Source organism: Taudactylus pleione, unplaced genomic scaffold (assembly GCF_031769625.1).
Source record: "Taudactylus pleione unplaced genomic scaffold, aTauple2 ptg000015l, whole genome shotgun sequence".
Taxonomy (NCBI): domain Eukaryota; kingdom Metazoa; phylum Chordata; class Amphibia; order Anura; family Myobatrachidae; genus Taudactylus; species Taudactylus pleione.
The window spans coordinates 3,468,573-3,483,721 of record NW_028284417.1 but is presented as its reverse complement, the minus strand read 5'-3'; the positions used below and the strand labels follow the sequence as shown (position 1 = coordinate 3,483,721).

At 44.0% G+C, this 15,149-nt stretch overlaps 2 protein-coding genes across 2 annotated transcripts in view; one reads left to right on the top strand and one right to left on the bottom strand.

The window, feature by feature from the left end:
* Positions 1 to 1,288: 1,288 nt before the first annotated feature.
* Positions 1,289 to 4,714, bottom strand: LOC148542079 (E3 ubiquitin/ISG15 ligase TRIM25-like). The gene has a single exon (XM_088470520.1). The coding sequence runs from the start codon at positions 4,600 to 4,602 to the stop codon at positions 2,860 to 2,862; it is 1,743 nt and encodes a 580-aa protein (XP_088326646.1). The 5' UTR covers positions 4,603 to 4,714; the 3' UTR covers positions 1,289 to 2,859.
* Positions 4,715 to 4,928: 214 nt separating this feature from the next.
* ASRGL1 (asparaginase and isoaspartyl peptidase 1) overlaps positions 4,929 to 15,149 on the top strand; it is a 61,197-nt gene continuing 50,976 nt past the window's right edge. Inside the window, exons 1-2 of the mRNA XM_088471217.1 lie at positions 4,929 to 4,990; positions 12,582 to 12,773. Of these exons, the coding sequence (XP_088327343.1) occupies positions 12,587 to 12,773 (187 nt within the window). The 5' untranslated portion in view covers positions 4,929 to 4,990; positions 12,582 to 12,586. The remainder of the gene's footprint in view (positions 4,991 to 12,581; positions 12,774 to 15,149) is intronic.

The window sequence follows — 15,149 nt, the reverse complement described above, 5'->3', positions numbered from 1 at the left end:
GGATGTAGGGCTAATGTTTGTGCAGGAATCCAGCCTTCTGTAGCCATGCATCTGCACTCTGCCTTCAGGAGGGAGAAAATGCAGGCATTAAGTTTTGCAAAATATGGCAGGCACGCTGTTTGTAACAGCTCTGTGCCTAAGCAGTGAGAGACCGCGCTGCGTAGCTCCGCCCCCGTCCTTATCAAGTCTGTCTGCAGTCTAAAATGGCTGCCCCCGTCTAACAGAGGAGCTCATTGTGCAGGACTCAGCGGAGTCTGGAGTGTTCAGCCCCGCAATGCACGCCCCCTCCGTCCCTCTGCAGCCCTTAGCAGCGAGCAGGGACTGATTACAGCTTATCCGGCTGTCTCTTGTATGCCCCCGTCTGAAGCAGCGCTACGTACTCACTGGGTGGCAAGCGGGCGGGCGGCAGGCGACGTGTGCCGGGGGGGTGCAGGTCGGAGTTCAGCCCCGCACTGCAGGCCCCCTCCATCCCTCTGCAGCCCTTAGCGGCGAGCAGAGACTGATTACAGCCTATCCGACTGTCTGTATGCCCCTGCCTGAAGCAGCGCTTTGTACACATTGGGCGGCGGGCGGGCGGCAGGCGACGTGCGCTGGGGGGGGTGCAGGTCGGAGTGGGGAATGCGCAGCAATACTCACTGCGCTCCCCGGAGGCTCTCACAGAATGCAGCACACTCTTCTTCCTATTTGAGCTGTGCTGTGGCGATAAGGAGCTGTCAGTGCTTTTGTAATAAGAGCTGTGCACTCCTTCCTGTTCTACTAAGAACAGGGCGCCAGGTACCCGGACCCCACCTTTAGAGAGGTGGCGAAGGGTACCTAATATAGTGTAAAAGATGTACAAAATAAATAAACCTAAATAAAAGAAAATAATAAACATATATGTGCTGCTGGATCACAGCAGATTGTGACCAGCTCCATGAAGCACATTTTCTAAACTGAGGGCTGATGGGGTATAGAGGGGGAGGAGCTTCACACTTCTAAATTATTTAAAGTACCGGCTCCAGCTATCCACGCCTCTATATCCCAGCGTAAGCACCTCCAGTGTCCCCTAGTGGATGAAAGAGAAAGAATAACTTCCTTACTTTATAAGACATTACAATTGTTGAAATCTTAACCTCAGATTAAACAAGAACTAGCCTTTTAATTAGCTTCATTTGAGCCTTTTTCCCTCAGTACCATTGAACAATATATATATTTTTTTTATAAAAGATGACAAAGACTTAAGTATGCAGGTAAGGTTGAATTTTTTTTTTTTTTTTGTATACATCAAAATGACACGTTACCAATATTTTTATATTAACATCATTGAAGAGGGTGTACTTATTGACATAATTAAAAAATATTTTAAATATAGTTTAGCACAAATTAACACAATGTAATTCATTAACGGTGGCAAAACATATACCTAGATATGAGAAGCACTTTTACAGCTGTCAAGGGAACAGACTGGTGCAGAAAAAAGAAGGTAAAAGACAAACAACATAATTCTAGAATTATTCTAACCATAAATGTACCAATTTGTTTAATATACTGTTATTTATTACTTAAACAAATATGTACACACACACACACCTCAATTTAAATAATCTAAGGCAATTGTGCAGCTGCAATTTAGAAGCAATATTTGGTATTTTACGAGCATTAGACAATTAGATAGTAGATTGAGCTAATTTCCTACAATAAAAAAAAAAAAAAAAAGTTTAGAAATCTGCCCTGCTCTCTTACAAATACGCTTTCCTGAAGTAAAGATAGAACAGACATTTTTTTCCTGGGACGAGTAAACCAATATTACCATTGATTCATTATCACACAGCTCAAGAATAGGAAAATTAGTCTTGTCACAAAGATAAGATCAACCCCTAGTTTAAATATGGAACGTATTCATCAAAAGTTTAAAATGAGCAGGTGGTATTTATTACTGAAGAGGTCAGCAAATGGTTGGTTGTGACAGTTTCAGATTGATACGCCACCTTTGGGCCTGATTCAGAGCCGCTCGTAAGCGGCCGCTCGTTCGTTCCGAGCGATGTTTGCACAACTGCGCATGCGTACGGATCATAATACGCATGCGCGAACCAGTCAGTGCGGCCGAAAATCGTTTGTTCGCTAAATAGCGAATGCCTGCTATTTTGAGTGACAGGAGGAGGCGTATGTGGGTGGTAACAGGGGAAGGTGCTTGGAAACGGGGAGTGGAGATCCGAACGCAGGCATGCTTAAAGGTCAAAACAGGCGTTTTATGTGTGCATAATTAATACAGCAGCGTCATTGACCACGTCACTGGGTTATTTTATATTCAGAACTGCTCGCAAGATTGCGGTAGGAAAAACCAACCACAAGAATAGCGAGCAGTTCATACGCTGGTCGATGTACTCGATTAATCTAATAAATAGCGGACATGACGTAGGATGCGAGCGGCCAGGGGGCGTAGTTTTCCAAAAAACGACCGGAAGTTTTGTTCGCTCGTTCAGACCTAGAGGCGTGAACAGACCGCAAAGAGCGAACGGTTCATTTGAATAGCCAGCCCCTTTTTTCTGAAAGAGCGAGCGCAAATAGCGTCAGGCTCTGAATGAGGTCCTTTGACAGTACTTTTGCCATACATGATTTCAAACATATTCAGCCACTACTGTCATAGGCTAAGCATTGTGTAGTTCTTTGTAGTAATCATTCAACAGGTTAATTTCACTTTGCTGGAGTAGTGCAATGCCTTACATACACTTTACTATTAATTTAAGAAATCCATGACATTCAATATCATCATGAGTGATAACCCTAAAAAAGTTAAAATTGGAGCAATTGTATTTCAAGTGGTATATAAACTGGACTCTTGTCAGGTTACTGGCTCATTATAATTCAGTATCAATATTCTTAAAGCAGGGTCATTGAGCCATTTAGAAGACCAACCCCTAGGTTTAAAAACCTTTGAACAGGATTGTTAAACCTACCAAGCGAATAATTTGTAGGCTCTGCAAAGAAATTGTCACAGTTACATACTAACAAAGGTATTTCCTTTAAAGATGACACATCATAAAAGCCTAGTATGTTGGCATCAAGGTCCAACTGCATTTTTAATGTATTGACAACTTGTGTTCCCAGCAGAAGGGTGGTATTGGATTCATATGAAAGACTTTTTCCATTACGCATTAAATACCACTGCGAGATTCCATTTGTGACTCCTACACTCCAGTTGATAGATTTAGAGACATCAAATAGAAAGTACACTGTGCTAGGATCCATGTTTTTGGTAATAGAGCAATTCATAATTATAGAAAGTGTACACTTATAAGTTGCTGTGTTATACATATTAATTTGTTTGGCAGTAATTGTTTTGTTGCTGTTGGAAACCCCCATATTGTAGTCACAGTGCTGGCCAAAAGTTACAATCATTTTCTTAGGTTCCACGCAGCTGTCAGTGGTAAGAAGAGGCTTACAATTATTTTTTGGAATGGGTCGGGGTCCTTTAACTTTCCGAGGTTTTGGAACAGTCCGGCGTCCTCCTGACCATACAAGCTGCTGGATCTGTGTAGAGAGGTCAGTCTGTACGTCATCCAGAGCACTGCAGAGATTTGATATGTAATCAGAAGTATTGTCTTCTATCATTTGGATCATTTCCGGATCAGCGTTCATGTCCAGGACATGCAATGTGTTGAACTGTACATTGTGCTGTTTGATCCGTTCCTGTATCCTTAGATAATCCTTAACAAAAATCAGGTCATCCACTTGTTCCCTCAGCGTGTTTAATTCCTCTATAATTTGCAGCAGAGTTCCTTTTTTATCCTCCATCTGCTTTGCTAGAGCAGTCACCTGGGACACAGTCTGCTTTTCCTTTTGAACGATTGTTTCTATAACAGCATCAAACAGGGACCTCACTGCTGCAGTGATTTTGTCGGACTGATTCTTTAGGGGCTTAGAAAGTTGAACTGTGTTGCCCCTTACCTTAGCTAGGCCTTGGTGCAGGTCACCTATGTCCTTGGCTATACTTGCCACATTATTAGCCAGGCTGTCAGCGGTCTGGGTCAACGTAGATCTCTTCTGGGCCTGAGCCTCCTTTAATGTGACGATGGTGTGGCCCTTGTGGGAGCCGGCGATGTAACAGGTCACACAGATGCAGCTCTTGTCCTTCTCGCAGTAGTACTCCAGCAGTTTGTCATGCTCGCAGCACTTGCGCTCCTGCACAGACTGGCTGGGCTCCAGCAGGACGTGGCCCTTCTTGTTGCTGCTGTGTTTCTCCAGGTGCTGCTGGCACAGGGACACCTCACAGGTCAGACAGGTTTTCACCGCCATGTTGGGGGCACCCAGGCAGTAGCTGCAGGGAACCTCACAGGGCTCAGGGCTCTGCAGGGAGCTATAATTCTCCACAATGCTGCAGAGCTGCAGGTTCCTCTGCAAACTGGGGTAGTCCCCATACACTGCCTGGCACATGGGGCAGGAGTACGGTCTCTCCTGCTTTTTCTGGAAGCTGAGCGTCTTGGTGATGCAGTGTCTGCAGAAGCAGTGGCCGCAGCCCAGGGAGACCGGGTCCTGGTAGGTGGCCAGGCAGACGGGGCAGGTCAACTCCTCGGTGAGTGCACGTTCAGCTCTGGCCCTCTCAGCCTTCAACGGTGAAGTCATTCTGTCATCCAGTACGGTCCCAACGCCACGCACGGAGAGAGACTGAGGAAAGTTTTATCTATCAGGACAATGTGCAGACTACTTTGGACACTAGAGAACCAGTCTGTGTACAGAAATTACACTGACGTCTTCTTATTTGTCCCTAGGATAGCAGCAGACATGTCTTTGAAGACAATGAGTTACATGGCTTTCTCATAATCCTGATCTCTCTGCAAATGGCCGCTGCGCGTTATTTGGAGACTATTCTTTTGTTACCAGTTCTCTCCCAGCTGCGAGCGTGTCTGTGGGGTATAAGATGCAGCGGTCACCTGACCCTAATACATCACATAACAGTACTACTAGGAGAGAGGAGGACACCTGACCTGTTCACTACAGCAGCCTCCGCCCGGTGAGTACTTGCGCCGGAGTCTCAGCGCCGCATGCTGCCCGCTGTGTGTGGATTCTATTCTCATGCTCTCCTATTATGACGCTCAGCAGTTATCTGTGTTACACGGGTCCATGTGTCAGCTCTGCTGCAGGTGTTTATTAGCGGGTTGATAGAATTTTGTTTTCTGGTTTAATAAACTACAGAAAAAAACAACTTGTTAAAGCTCAACAGAAATGTTTTAATCAAATATAATATCTTCAGTTTTCTAACATTACCCTAGAGGTTCCCTAATGCGGTTCTCAAAGCGCCTCAACAATTCAGGTGTTAGAGATATCTAGGGCTGAGCACAGGTGACATAATTAGTATCTCAGTCAATTTGATTTAACCACCTGTGCTCAACCATGGTTATCTCTAACACCTGAGCTGTTGGGGTTCCCTGAGGACCGCATTTGGGAATCTCTGTATTACTGAATTAAATGCTGTATAGCTTCTTCCCAACTAACTGGTCAGATTTAGGCAGGGCAGTAAACCAGGGGAAGCCAACACTTTGCTATCAGTTGGGTTGATTAGTTCCAGGAAGGAGTACCTGAAACTATTCCTTTGACTGTGCTGTAAACTCCCAACTAGAAAATATCTGCTCGCACCCCTCTGAGGTGTGAGCAGAAAGTCATATAAAAAAGGGCAATGTTTCTGGCTTAGCGCATGTGCTAACATCATTGCAGGCGGCACTTAAGTTGGAGAGAGCAGGTTCCCGCGACTAAATACTCAGCTTAAGGTACAGTTACCAGCTTCTTCCAACTAAGTGCAGGGCACTGCACATTGAATGGTTCCGGAAACTCTTTCCCGGCGCTATTCAAATTGCACTGAATTGAATCGCCCCCAGTGTGTTCCTGCCTTCCTTCCCTCCCACAAGACCCTTCCATGTGCACCTATAACTCATAAATGCCCATTGGAATTTCCCCCACTGCCCCATTCATCTTTAAGACTGGATCCCATGCAGAAAGGTTGGTATATTTACTAAAGTGTGGGTTTTTAGATGTGGCGTTGTTGCCCATAGCAACCAATCAGATTGTAGCTATTATCTTTTAGAAGGTGCTAGATAAATGTTAAGTAGAATCTGATTGGTTGCTATGGGCAACAACTCCACTTCTAAAAACCTGCACGTTAGTAACTATACCCCCAGAAGTGGGCAATAACCTGCATTTTAGCTGCTGTTGAATTACACATCCCAGCTTGCCCTGCAAAATTTTTTGCATGGCAGACTAGCAAAACTGACGGGGAATGCTGGGATGTATAGTTCTACAGCAGCAGTAGGGCTGAGTATTTCCCACCCCTTCTTCAGAGTGTTCTGCGTGTCAGAAGTGGGTTGTCAACCCCTGGTCTAAACTGCAAGCTCTCAGGAGTAGGGCCCTCTCTACACTTTGTGTCATCTCCGCACCTCCTTCCTCAATCCCATCTGTTCTTGTTCCCTTTTCATGTGCTATTATTCTATTTTGTATAACTTGTTACACTGACTGTCTGGTACTGCAGAGTATTTTGGTTCCTTGCAAATAACTGCTGATGTCGATGACCGTGCCACTGTCCTGCCAGGACCATTGTTCTGATGACTGGTATTTTTGTGGTACACACGATGACTCGAGGATGCTGGGCCTCTTTTATTGGTAAAGGAATGTGGATGGCCTAGCACTTCAGAAGACATGCACCCACATGGTACAGTCACACACCCTCCACCAATCTGGCATGACTAAGCGAAATGTTTGTTTTTTGGAGCTGCTGCACCATATTTTGCACTTGGATTATGCTGGCAAGTATTTAGATACTGTACGCTTGCTTATACTAATATGCATTTTTATACATAACACTATTTTGTGCATATCTAGTGGGAAGATTGCTCTGTCATTCTCATGTGCCTTTAAGCATAGAGTAAAGACCCCCATACATCAGAGATTGATTGCAGCAATCGTGCAATTTGCAATCGATTTTGTATAAAAATCTTTCACTTTTTCAATCGATTGTGGCAATTCTGCAATCGATTGAAAAAGGGAAAGATTTTTATACACAATAGATTGCAAATTGCACAATTGCTGCAATCAATCTCTGATGTATGGGGACCTTAAGGCTGGGTACACACGTAAAGATTTTCTGTCCAACCATCCAACTAGTTGATTGGCGGAAAGAAAATCTGGTAAGGTATGGGAGTAAATGATGATCAGCAATTTGCTCCTAAATGCCAGAAAACAGATGAAAATGGTCGGTCAGACAAGTTTGTTAAATGTTTGATCTAAACAATTTGTTCAAACAACAGTTTTTGTCCATTTTCCGGCATTTGGGAGCAAATTGCTGATTGTCATTTGCTTTCATACCTTACCAGATTTTCATTCCAACCATTCAACTAGTTGGATGGTTGGACAGAAAATCTTTACGTGGATGCAGCTTAACACACACAACTACACATTATTCCACGTTTCTTGCTGTAAAATATATCTGTACATTTTATGTGGGTGGGATCACAGCACAATAAACATTTTTATATATACATACACACACAAACACACTAGACACTGTACTTTATATATTTTTGTTTTATTGTTGCAGTTTTGTGGGTTGTCGTCATTACCTGTTTATTGGCTTCAAAGGTTGAAGAAGTAGTGCAAACACACCAGTTACTCATTTACTTTTAGTTGTTTTTTTTATAGTGATCACGCTCTCTCCACTATATACCACAGACCTGTACATGGAAAGGTTGGTTGTTGAATAGACTTTTTATAACTTTTAGTCAGGAATTTTCAGGTCATCTCTGCTAAATAGTAATTGTAAAATCTGCATAATTGTATTAATGGTACACACATAAATGACGTGGCAATGTAATGATGCATTGCATCTCTGTACACACTACATGATTCTCCATACGAGGATGTGATGTATTGTTACATGCTACATTATCTCTTTGGACTGCTGTAGAAGTCCTCCAGGTGGTAGTGACATATTGGGAGCTGTTCAATTCACCACAACTCTCCACAGTAGCCTTCCGTTTTGTTTGATATGTAGGTGATGGTTGTGTGATAAAATATGCTCAAATTGCTAATTTTTGTTCATGTCTACAGGGGGTTCTAGCAAAAATTAGCCATTTTATCCTTAATGTAATTTACTCAGGAGCTTTTTCATGGAATCTTTTATTTATGGAATCTCACTTGCGGGTAAAGGGTATTGCATGAGTTTTAATGGAACATCACAGCTAATTTAATTGCACCCATTTTATTTTATTTTTTTAAATTAAAGGGGTCATCTGATTGAAGAAGTATTGCAACTATCCAAATGCTGTCTATGGGGCAGATTCAATTGCCCGCAGTGTGTACCACGCAGGCAAAGGCCTGGATTTAACACCTGGGGCGGTATTCAATTGTTTCGCTCCCTTACGCGCCCGACAGGAGCGATTCAATTGTTGCTTCCGTCAGGCGCAATCAGCTGCCGGCGCACCATTTCAGCTCGCAGCCCCAGGGGGGCGTGCCCAGCAGTTATGCAAGTGCTGGGATTTTCCCCAGCTCTCCCCTCATGCTGAAAAGATGCTGTGCACATGCACACAGCATCTATTCACCCAGCGGAGATTGGTCACTGCAATTTTTCTCACCCGCAGGAGCCTGTGGGTGGGGAATGCACAGGGCAGGCTGTCTTAGCGGGCCACACTAAAAGGGCAGGGCACATTTTGCCCCTTTAAAAATGGACAGGGTACGGAGTCACGGTAAAACAGCCTAGCGGGAACGCCAAGCCTGTGTCCCCCATGGATTGAAGAAAAGGATTTTACAGGTAAGAATAAAAATAATTTCTTTTATAATATTTTCTCAGATTAAATATAAACTGTAATCAATTTTGTCTTTATTCTCTGATTTAGGACCAAGATTTTACTTTGTTTGCAACTATTTATTTTAAGTATTATCTTGATTTAGACCTTTAGGATCAAACATAGCTTTTTCTTTTTTTTTTTAAAGTAACACTCTGTATCAGGTTGACCTTAGTTATACTTTTATATAATCACGTGGTGATTGTGGAAAGTTAGTAATGTATTGCATTAATGGGTATAAGTAGTCACCTGGTGCCCTGAGGGAAAGTGAATGGCAAATAGTTTGAGTTGCAGTAACCATTTCCGACTACGATACCTCATGGACAGCCTAGTACAGCGGTTTTCAACCAGTGTGCCGCGGCACACTAGTGTGCCATGGCCGGTTGTGAAGTGTGCCGCGGGGCTGTCAGAGCCACCGGGCACATTTTACTGTAATTCAGCATCCAGGGCCGCTGAGCTCCTCTGGGAGACTCAGGCGCGACCAGGTAGTGACCTGCAAAGATGCGGCGGCGTGACATCACAGGTCACGCACGCCGCGTTGTCCACTGCCCTCCAGCCCGCTCTGCCAGCCAACCCCTGCGTCAATCAGCCAGCCCGCGCTCTGTCCAGGCAGGCTCTGCAGCCTGCCTTGAAGCCCGCCTGCACGCGATACTGCTGCAGTGTGAGTGACAAGGGGGGAAGAAATGTGGGTTTTGTGGGGACCAGACATTTTTTTCTTCTTCGTGGGTACCAGTCATGACTTTTTTTTTTTTTTTAGTGAGAACCAGCCATATGTTATCCAGCCATAGATTTGCCTATTTAGTGGGGAACAATGTTTTTTTTTTTTTGTTTGTTTTGTTTCTGTGGGGCCAGCCATAGGTTTCTTTTTCTCTGGGGAGCAATTCTGTGGGGCGCAATGTGGTATGGTTGTTTTTTTTGTGGGGAGCAATGTGTCTTTTTTTTTTTTTTTTTTTTTTTTTTTTTCTGTTAGGCCAGCCAATGGGATTGTTTTATTCTTGTGGGGGCCAATGTAGTGTGTTTTGTTCCTGTGGGAACTAATGTGGTGGTTTTTTTTTTCATAGTCCGCGCACACCGCATCGCCGGATAGTGTGCCTTGGCAATTTTAAATTCTTGTGTAGTGTGCCGCGAGTTAAAAAAGGTTGAAAATCACAGGCCTAGTAGTATGATGCTGTGACAGTTTGTAAAATATGTATAGGTGGTCACTTTTTACTTTAGTACTGGAAAATAATACAACAAACTAGTAACATACATTGAAGCGCCAAAAGTCATGGGATAGTAGTATGTAAAGGTAATAGTAGGTGGCCTCACCGTACTGTGACATCTTGGATATGCCCAGACCTGCCTCAGTTGTAATCGGACATCTCGTTAGTCAGTTTGAACACCGGCTAGGCTGCTCATGGCAAGGTGACATGAATTATCAGAGTTTAAATGGGGCATGATAGTGGGTGACTGACGGATGGGACATTCCATTTCTGAAATTGTGTGGTCATTCATCTTTTCTCAATCTATGGTGCTACGTGTATATCGGGAATACCTCATGGAATGCTTTACCACCCACCATGGACTGCTCAGTTGCCAGCCACGGGTGCTTAATGATTTTAACCAGTGGTGTCTGGCCAGAATTGTCTATGGTAACAGACAAGCGACATTGCCTCAAATCACATTCAATGCAATCGGTACCAGATGCATATCAGTGCAGCGTTCTTTAGCTTCCATGGGATATGGGAGCAGAAGACATACCAGAGTGCCCCTTTTAACACTACAACATTGGACATCGCGCCTCACCTTGGCTTGTGACATTGCTGATTGGGCCCTGGAGGACTGGCAGTGTGGCGTGGTCTGATGAGTCACGGTTCCAGTTTTTTCGGGCTGATGGTAAGGTCGGGTGTGGCGCAGAACCAATGAGGGCAAGGACCCCAGATGTCAACAAGGCGCCATGCAGGCTGGTGGTGGTTCCATAATGGTGTGGGGTGTGTTCACACGGCATGGGTTGGGTCCGCTGGTCCGCTTGAACACGTCAATGATGGGTAATTGCTACGTTGTATAGCTTGACAATTTGTAGCCCTTCATGGACCCCCACAACGATGGAATATTCCAGTAGGATAATGCAACATGTCATTGGTCCCAAATTGCCCAAAATTGGTTCGAGGAGCATTCTGGAGAGTTGCGATGAATAGTCTGGCCACCACGTTCGCCCGACATGAACCCAATCAAGCATTTATGGGACGTGGTAGAGAGGTATATTCGTACCCAAGATCCTGCACCTGCAAATATCAGGGAGCAGTAGGAAACTATCCAGAAGGCATGGGTTAACGTCTCTCCAGAGGTCTTCCGTCCACTTTTGGAATCAATGCCACGTTGAGTTGCTACACTTCACCAGGCTAGACTGAGTCCTACACAATACTAGGCCTCTATCCCATGACTTTTGTCACTTCAGCATTCAATAAATTAGTAACCATTTAGCTTTCCCGCTAGACTGCAGGCAGGGCGCTGGGGGTCTCTGCATGAGCTTCTGCGCACACGCTTCCAAATGGGGCGTGGTCAGTTGGAGGGGTGTGTCCTTGTGACCCCCCATTCATCACACTTGGGGGTGTGACCAACACTTAAGGAAGTGTTGGGCTTCACCCAAGCTCTCCCCTCATGGTGAATAGATGCCATGCACACGTAGTTTATTCACCAGGTGTGGATCGTTCCGCGCAGTTCGACACTGTGTTCCCCAGGTGGAGAAGGCTCAGGACATGCTGTTTTAGCGGAGTTCCGCTAAATGGGCAGGGCACATTTTGCCCTTTTAAAATAGGCCAGCGTGTGGCACCTCGCTAAAACAGCCTAGCAGGAACACTAACCATTTATGGCAAATAAAACTAAATGTGATATGTCACAAGCTTCAGGAAAAGGGACTAAAAGTAAAATATAAGCCATCCAGTCGACAATTAGGGTGCATTGTCTTGAAAGGCTGCTTACTGTTATTTTATTGACTTCATCATTGTGTGTAAAATGCAGTTTCCGAATCTTCTTTTGTTAGTTCACAGCTAAGAAACCAATTTAGTTGAATGCATATAGAATACTCTGGGGGAGATGTATTATAGTGGCACACATCATGCTGCTATAACCTTCTGCTTTGCCTCTTTACTGAGGCAAAGCAGGAACCAGTACCGACTAGGTGTATTAACATCTCATTTGTCAGAGTGAGGGAGTGAAAACTCCCCCCTCCGGCAATCCCTGCCAGAGCCCACAGTGCAGCAGACTAGTACTGATGCACTCTTACCTCCCGACCGGCTCCACTTGGCATACGCGAGATCTCACAAGCATTATGAGGTCTCATTTGTAGCCCGGCAGCCACCGACAGTGCTGTCCCTGCTTTGGTTATAGGGCAATGACAGATGCAGCTGTCAAAATCCGTGCCATTGATCGTTCATACATTGCCTAGCACATTGGCGCGCTATCTTGTAGATATCAGCGCACATAACTTGTGCTGATACCACTAAACCACCATATTGCCGTGTGATACATCCATCAGTGCAGTGCTGACACACTGATGTAAAGTGTCTCTCCTAAACTGCAATTGCGGGGATTCCGTTTTTATGGATATGGTGCTTTTCTATCTTTGGAAGCCTGATTGAAGAATGTGTACTGCGTCATTGATGTATTAAATGGAATGGGAATGTGGTGGAGGTACCAATTTTATTTGTGACTATACTTTCTCTCCTACATTAAAGTTATGGTGATACTTGAACTGTACTGTGATTCTCATTATGTATTTTACATTGCTTCTAGTCATTATGAAACCAGTTATTGTTATCCATGGTGGTGCTGGCACAATCCGGAAGGAGAAAGAGGAAGGGCATTGTTCTGGAGTTAGGAGAGCTGCTCTACGAGGTTATGATATTCTGAAACAAGGAGGCGATGCAGTGACTGCAGTAGAAGAATCTGTGGTTGTGTTAGAAGATGATCCACATTTCAATGCAGGTGAATGTTTGCTCCCAAATGCTTGCAGAACAAAACTAATTAATCAGGTAAACAATGGAGGTTTGATTCCATATTTTGGTCAATAAATGGGTTATATACTTGTTGAGGTCCCATAAGTTACTGTCAAAGATGTGAGCAATAGGTTATCCTATAGTTAGTATGTTCATTTAACTCTAATACATTTATCTAGGTAATGTCCTATTACTAGTACATGCTGCTGAAAAGAGAAAGCAAAAGTCAAGAATCTTCCACTTAGCAAATACATATCATGTTATCATTATGTCTAACATGATATTGTTCCTTGCACTATAACTTGCCTTATAATAATCATTTAGCAATAATCCTTTAGCAATGTGCAAAGGAGGAAATGCTGCAGTGTTTCATCTGCTTGCAATGTACACCTGTTAGTGCCTTTCTTCAAATAAAATAATATTGTTAGCACCTCACATAAGTAAAATAAAGTTAGTGTTTAAAAAAAATAAGCATATGTTTTAAAGTATCATATTCCACCTAGCCTAATACATATTCTGAAACAACCCATTCACTCCCACGAATCTCCTTTACTGTTCATGTAACTGTTATCAATAGGTATTGGTTTTCATTCCTCAAATCTTCAGCAGTTGATCTTTGGGAACAGGGTGACATTTCCATGTGTGAGGACTGTCCGATTATTTTATAGGAACCCTGGAACTGTAACATGTGGCATTTACTTAATGTCTGCATCTGTGATGAGCGTCATCAGAAGAGTCTAGCAGTGCTGCTCTCATTCACCCCGTACCCCTCTGGCTTCCTGGTTGGAGACTGGAAAATGGATTGGCAATTCACCCAGTCATTTTGCACTCGCAAAGATTTGCAGATTAAGTTTATATTCTGTAGGCAAATCATATTCACCAGCAGAGCTTTACAGTGGATCCATAGTGCTGGGGATGCAGGGGTAAGAGTCCGGCTTAGGCCGGTATTCTATTAGCCCTGATAATTTTTTGGGGGGTAATAAAACTGGCTTCGGGCAATTCAATTAAAGCCCATTTCTTTTCACCCATAAAAAGATCTGTTCTAGGGAGAAAACCCACATAATCCGTGATAAATTCACGGACCAATGTGTTTTCGCTGGCGGCATCCCGAGAACAGGCTAATTATTTAAGTAAAGATGCTAGTATGCGTTGTGCATCTACGTGTTTGTGGAGTACACCATGGTACGTGCTTTGCGGGGTTGTCCATATCATGTGTATTAATGTACGTATTGTATTGTGAGGACTTTTAATGTAGGGCAGTGGCAGACGCTAATAATCATAATATAGCGCCGTACACGGAGGTATTGTGTAGGCGCCACAAGATGGCGTCGGGCGGGCAACGCAAAATGGCGTTGTGCAGATATTATTTTTACAATTTAGGTCTCAGCCAGCCATCCGGCTTCGACACTGTATGTACGTGGTATTCACTATGTATGTGTTTTTGTGTGTACACTGTATATGTGTGTATGTAGTATATACGCTTGCTACATGTGTGTGCATATTTAATAGATAGCTATACATACACATAGATAGATATATAGATAGGTATCTATCTATCTTTCCAAAAGAAGGACCGGCACTCACGGGATGCTCATGCCCAGCTGGCTCAGGTGCCTTCATCCAAGGTGTGTCACACCTTCCAATCTAGTATACGCAATTCAGCGGCACTCTGAGACTTGTGATAAAGGTGAAGCCAAAATGTCTTTATTTCTACGGCACCAGTATCCCGACCGTCGGCATCCTGAAGGTAAGTATCGGGGTGCAGGGGGAGGGTAGTGTTAGCGGGGTTAGGGTTAGACATTAGGGGGAGGGTTAGGGTTAGGCACCGGGGAGGGAGTGTTAGGATTAGGGTGCGGGGATGGAGAGGTTAGGTTTAGGCACAGAGGAAGGGGGTCTTAGATTTAGGGTGAGGAGAGGTTAGGATTCGGTTTAGGCACTTGGGAGGGTAGGGAAAAGACTTACCTTTACTTCCTATGGGTGTCAGGATTTTGGCTGTGGGGATGCTGACTGTTGAGATACTGTTGTACATATGGACATTTCTGGCTTTGAGGATTCTTTAACATCTAATATCAACTTCCTGACCAAGAGCCCAGATTGTTACAAATGTTTAAACTGTACAACCTGTAGACATATGCTAACAGGGTCATCGTTTTCTCACCCACACTCGGGCGTTAGGATAAGCTTAATGTTCATCTTAACATGTACAACCACCCACGTAGTGTATGTGATTATTGTCCATGCGGCCAATATTACGTGGGCAAAACCACAAGGATATTCCGCGAGCGTATGGCTTTACATCGATCTGCCATACGCTCAGCCTTAACAGGAAAAAGTTCTGAACAACCTGTGGCTCGACACTTATCTG

Excerpts from the sequence above, each read along its gene's own strand:
- LOC148542079 (XM_088470520.1), bottom strand. The coding sequence starts at position 4,602 with ATGACTTCACCGTTGAAGGCTGAGAGGGCCAGAGCTGAACGTGCACTC.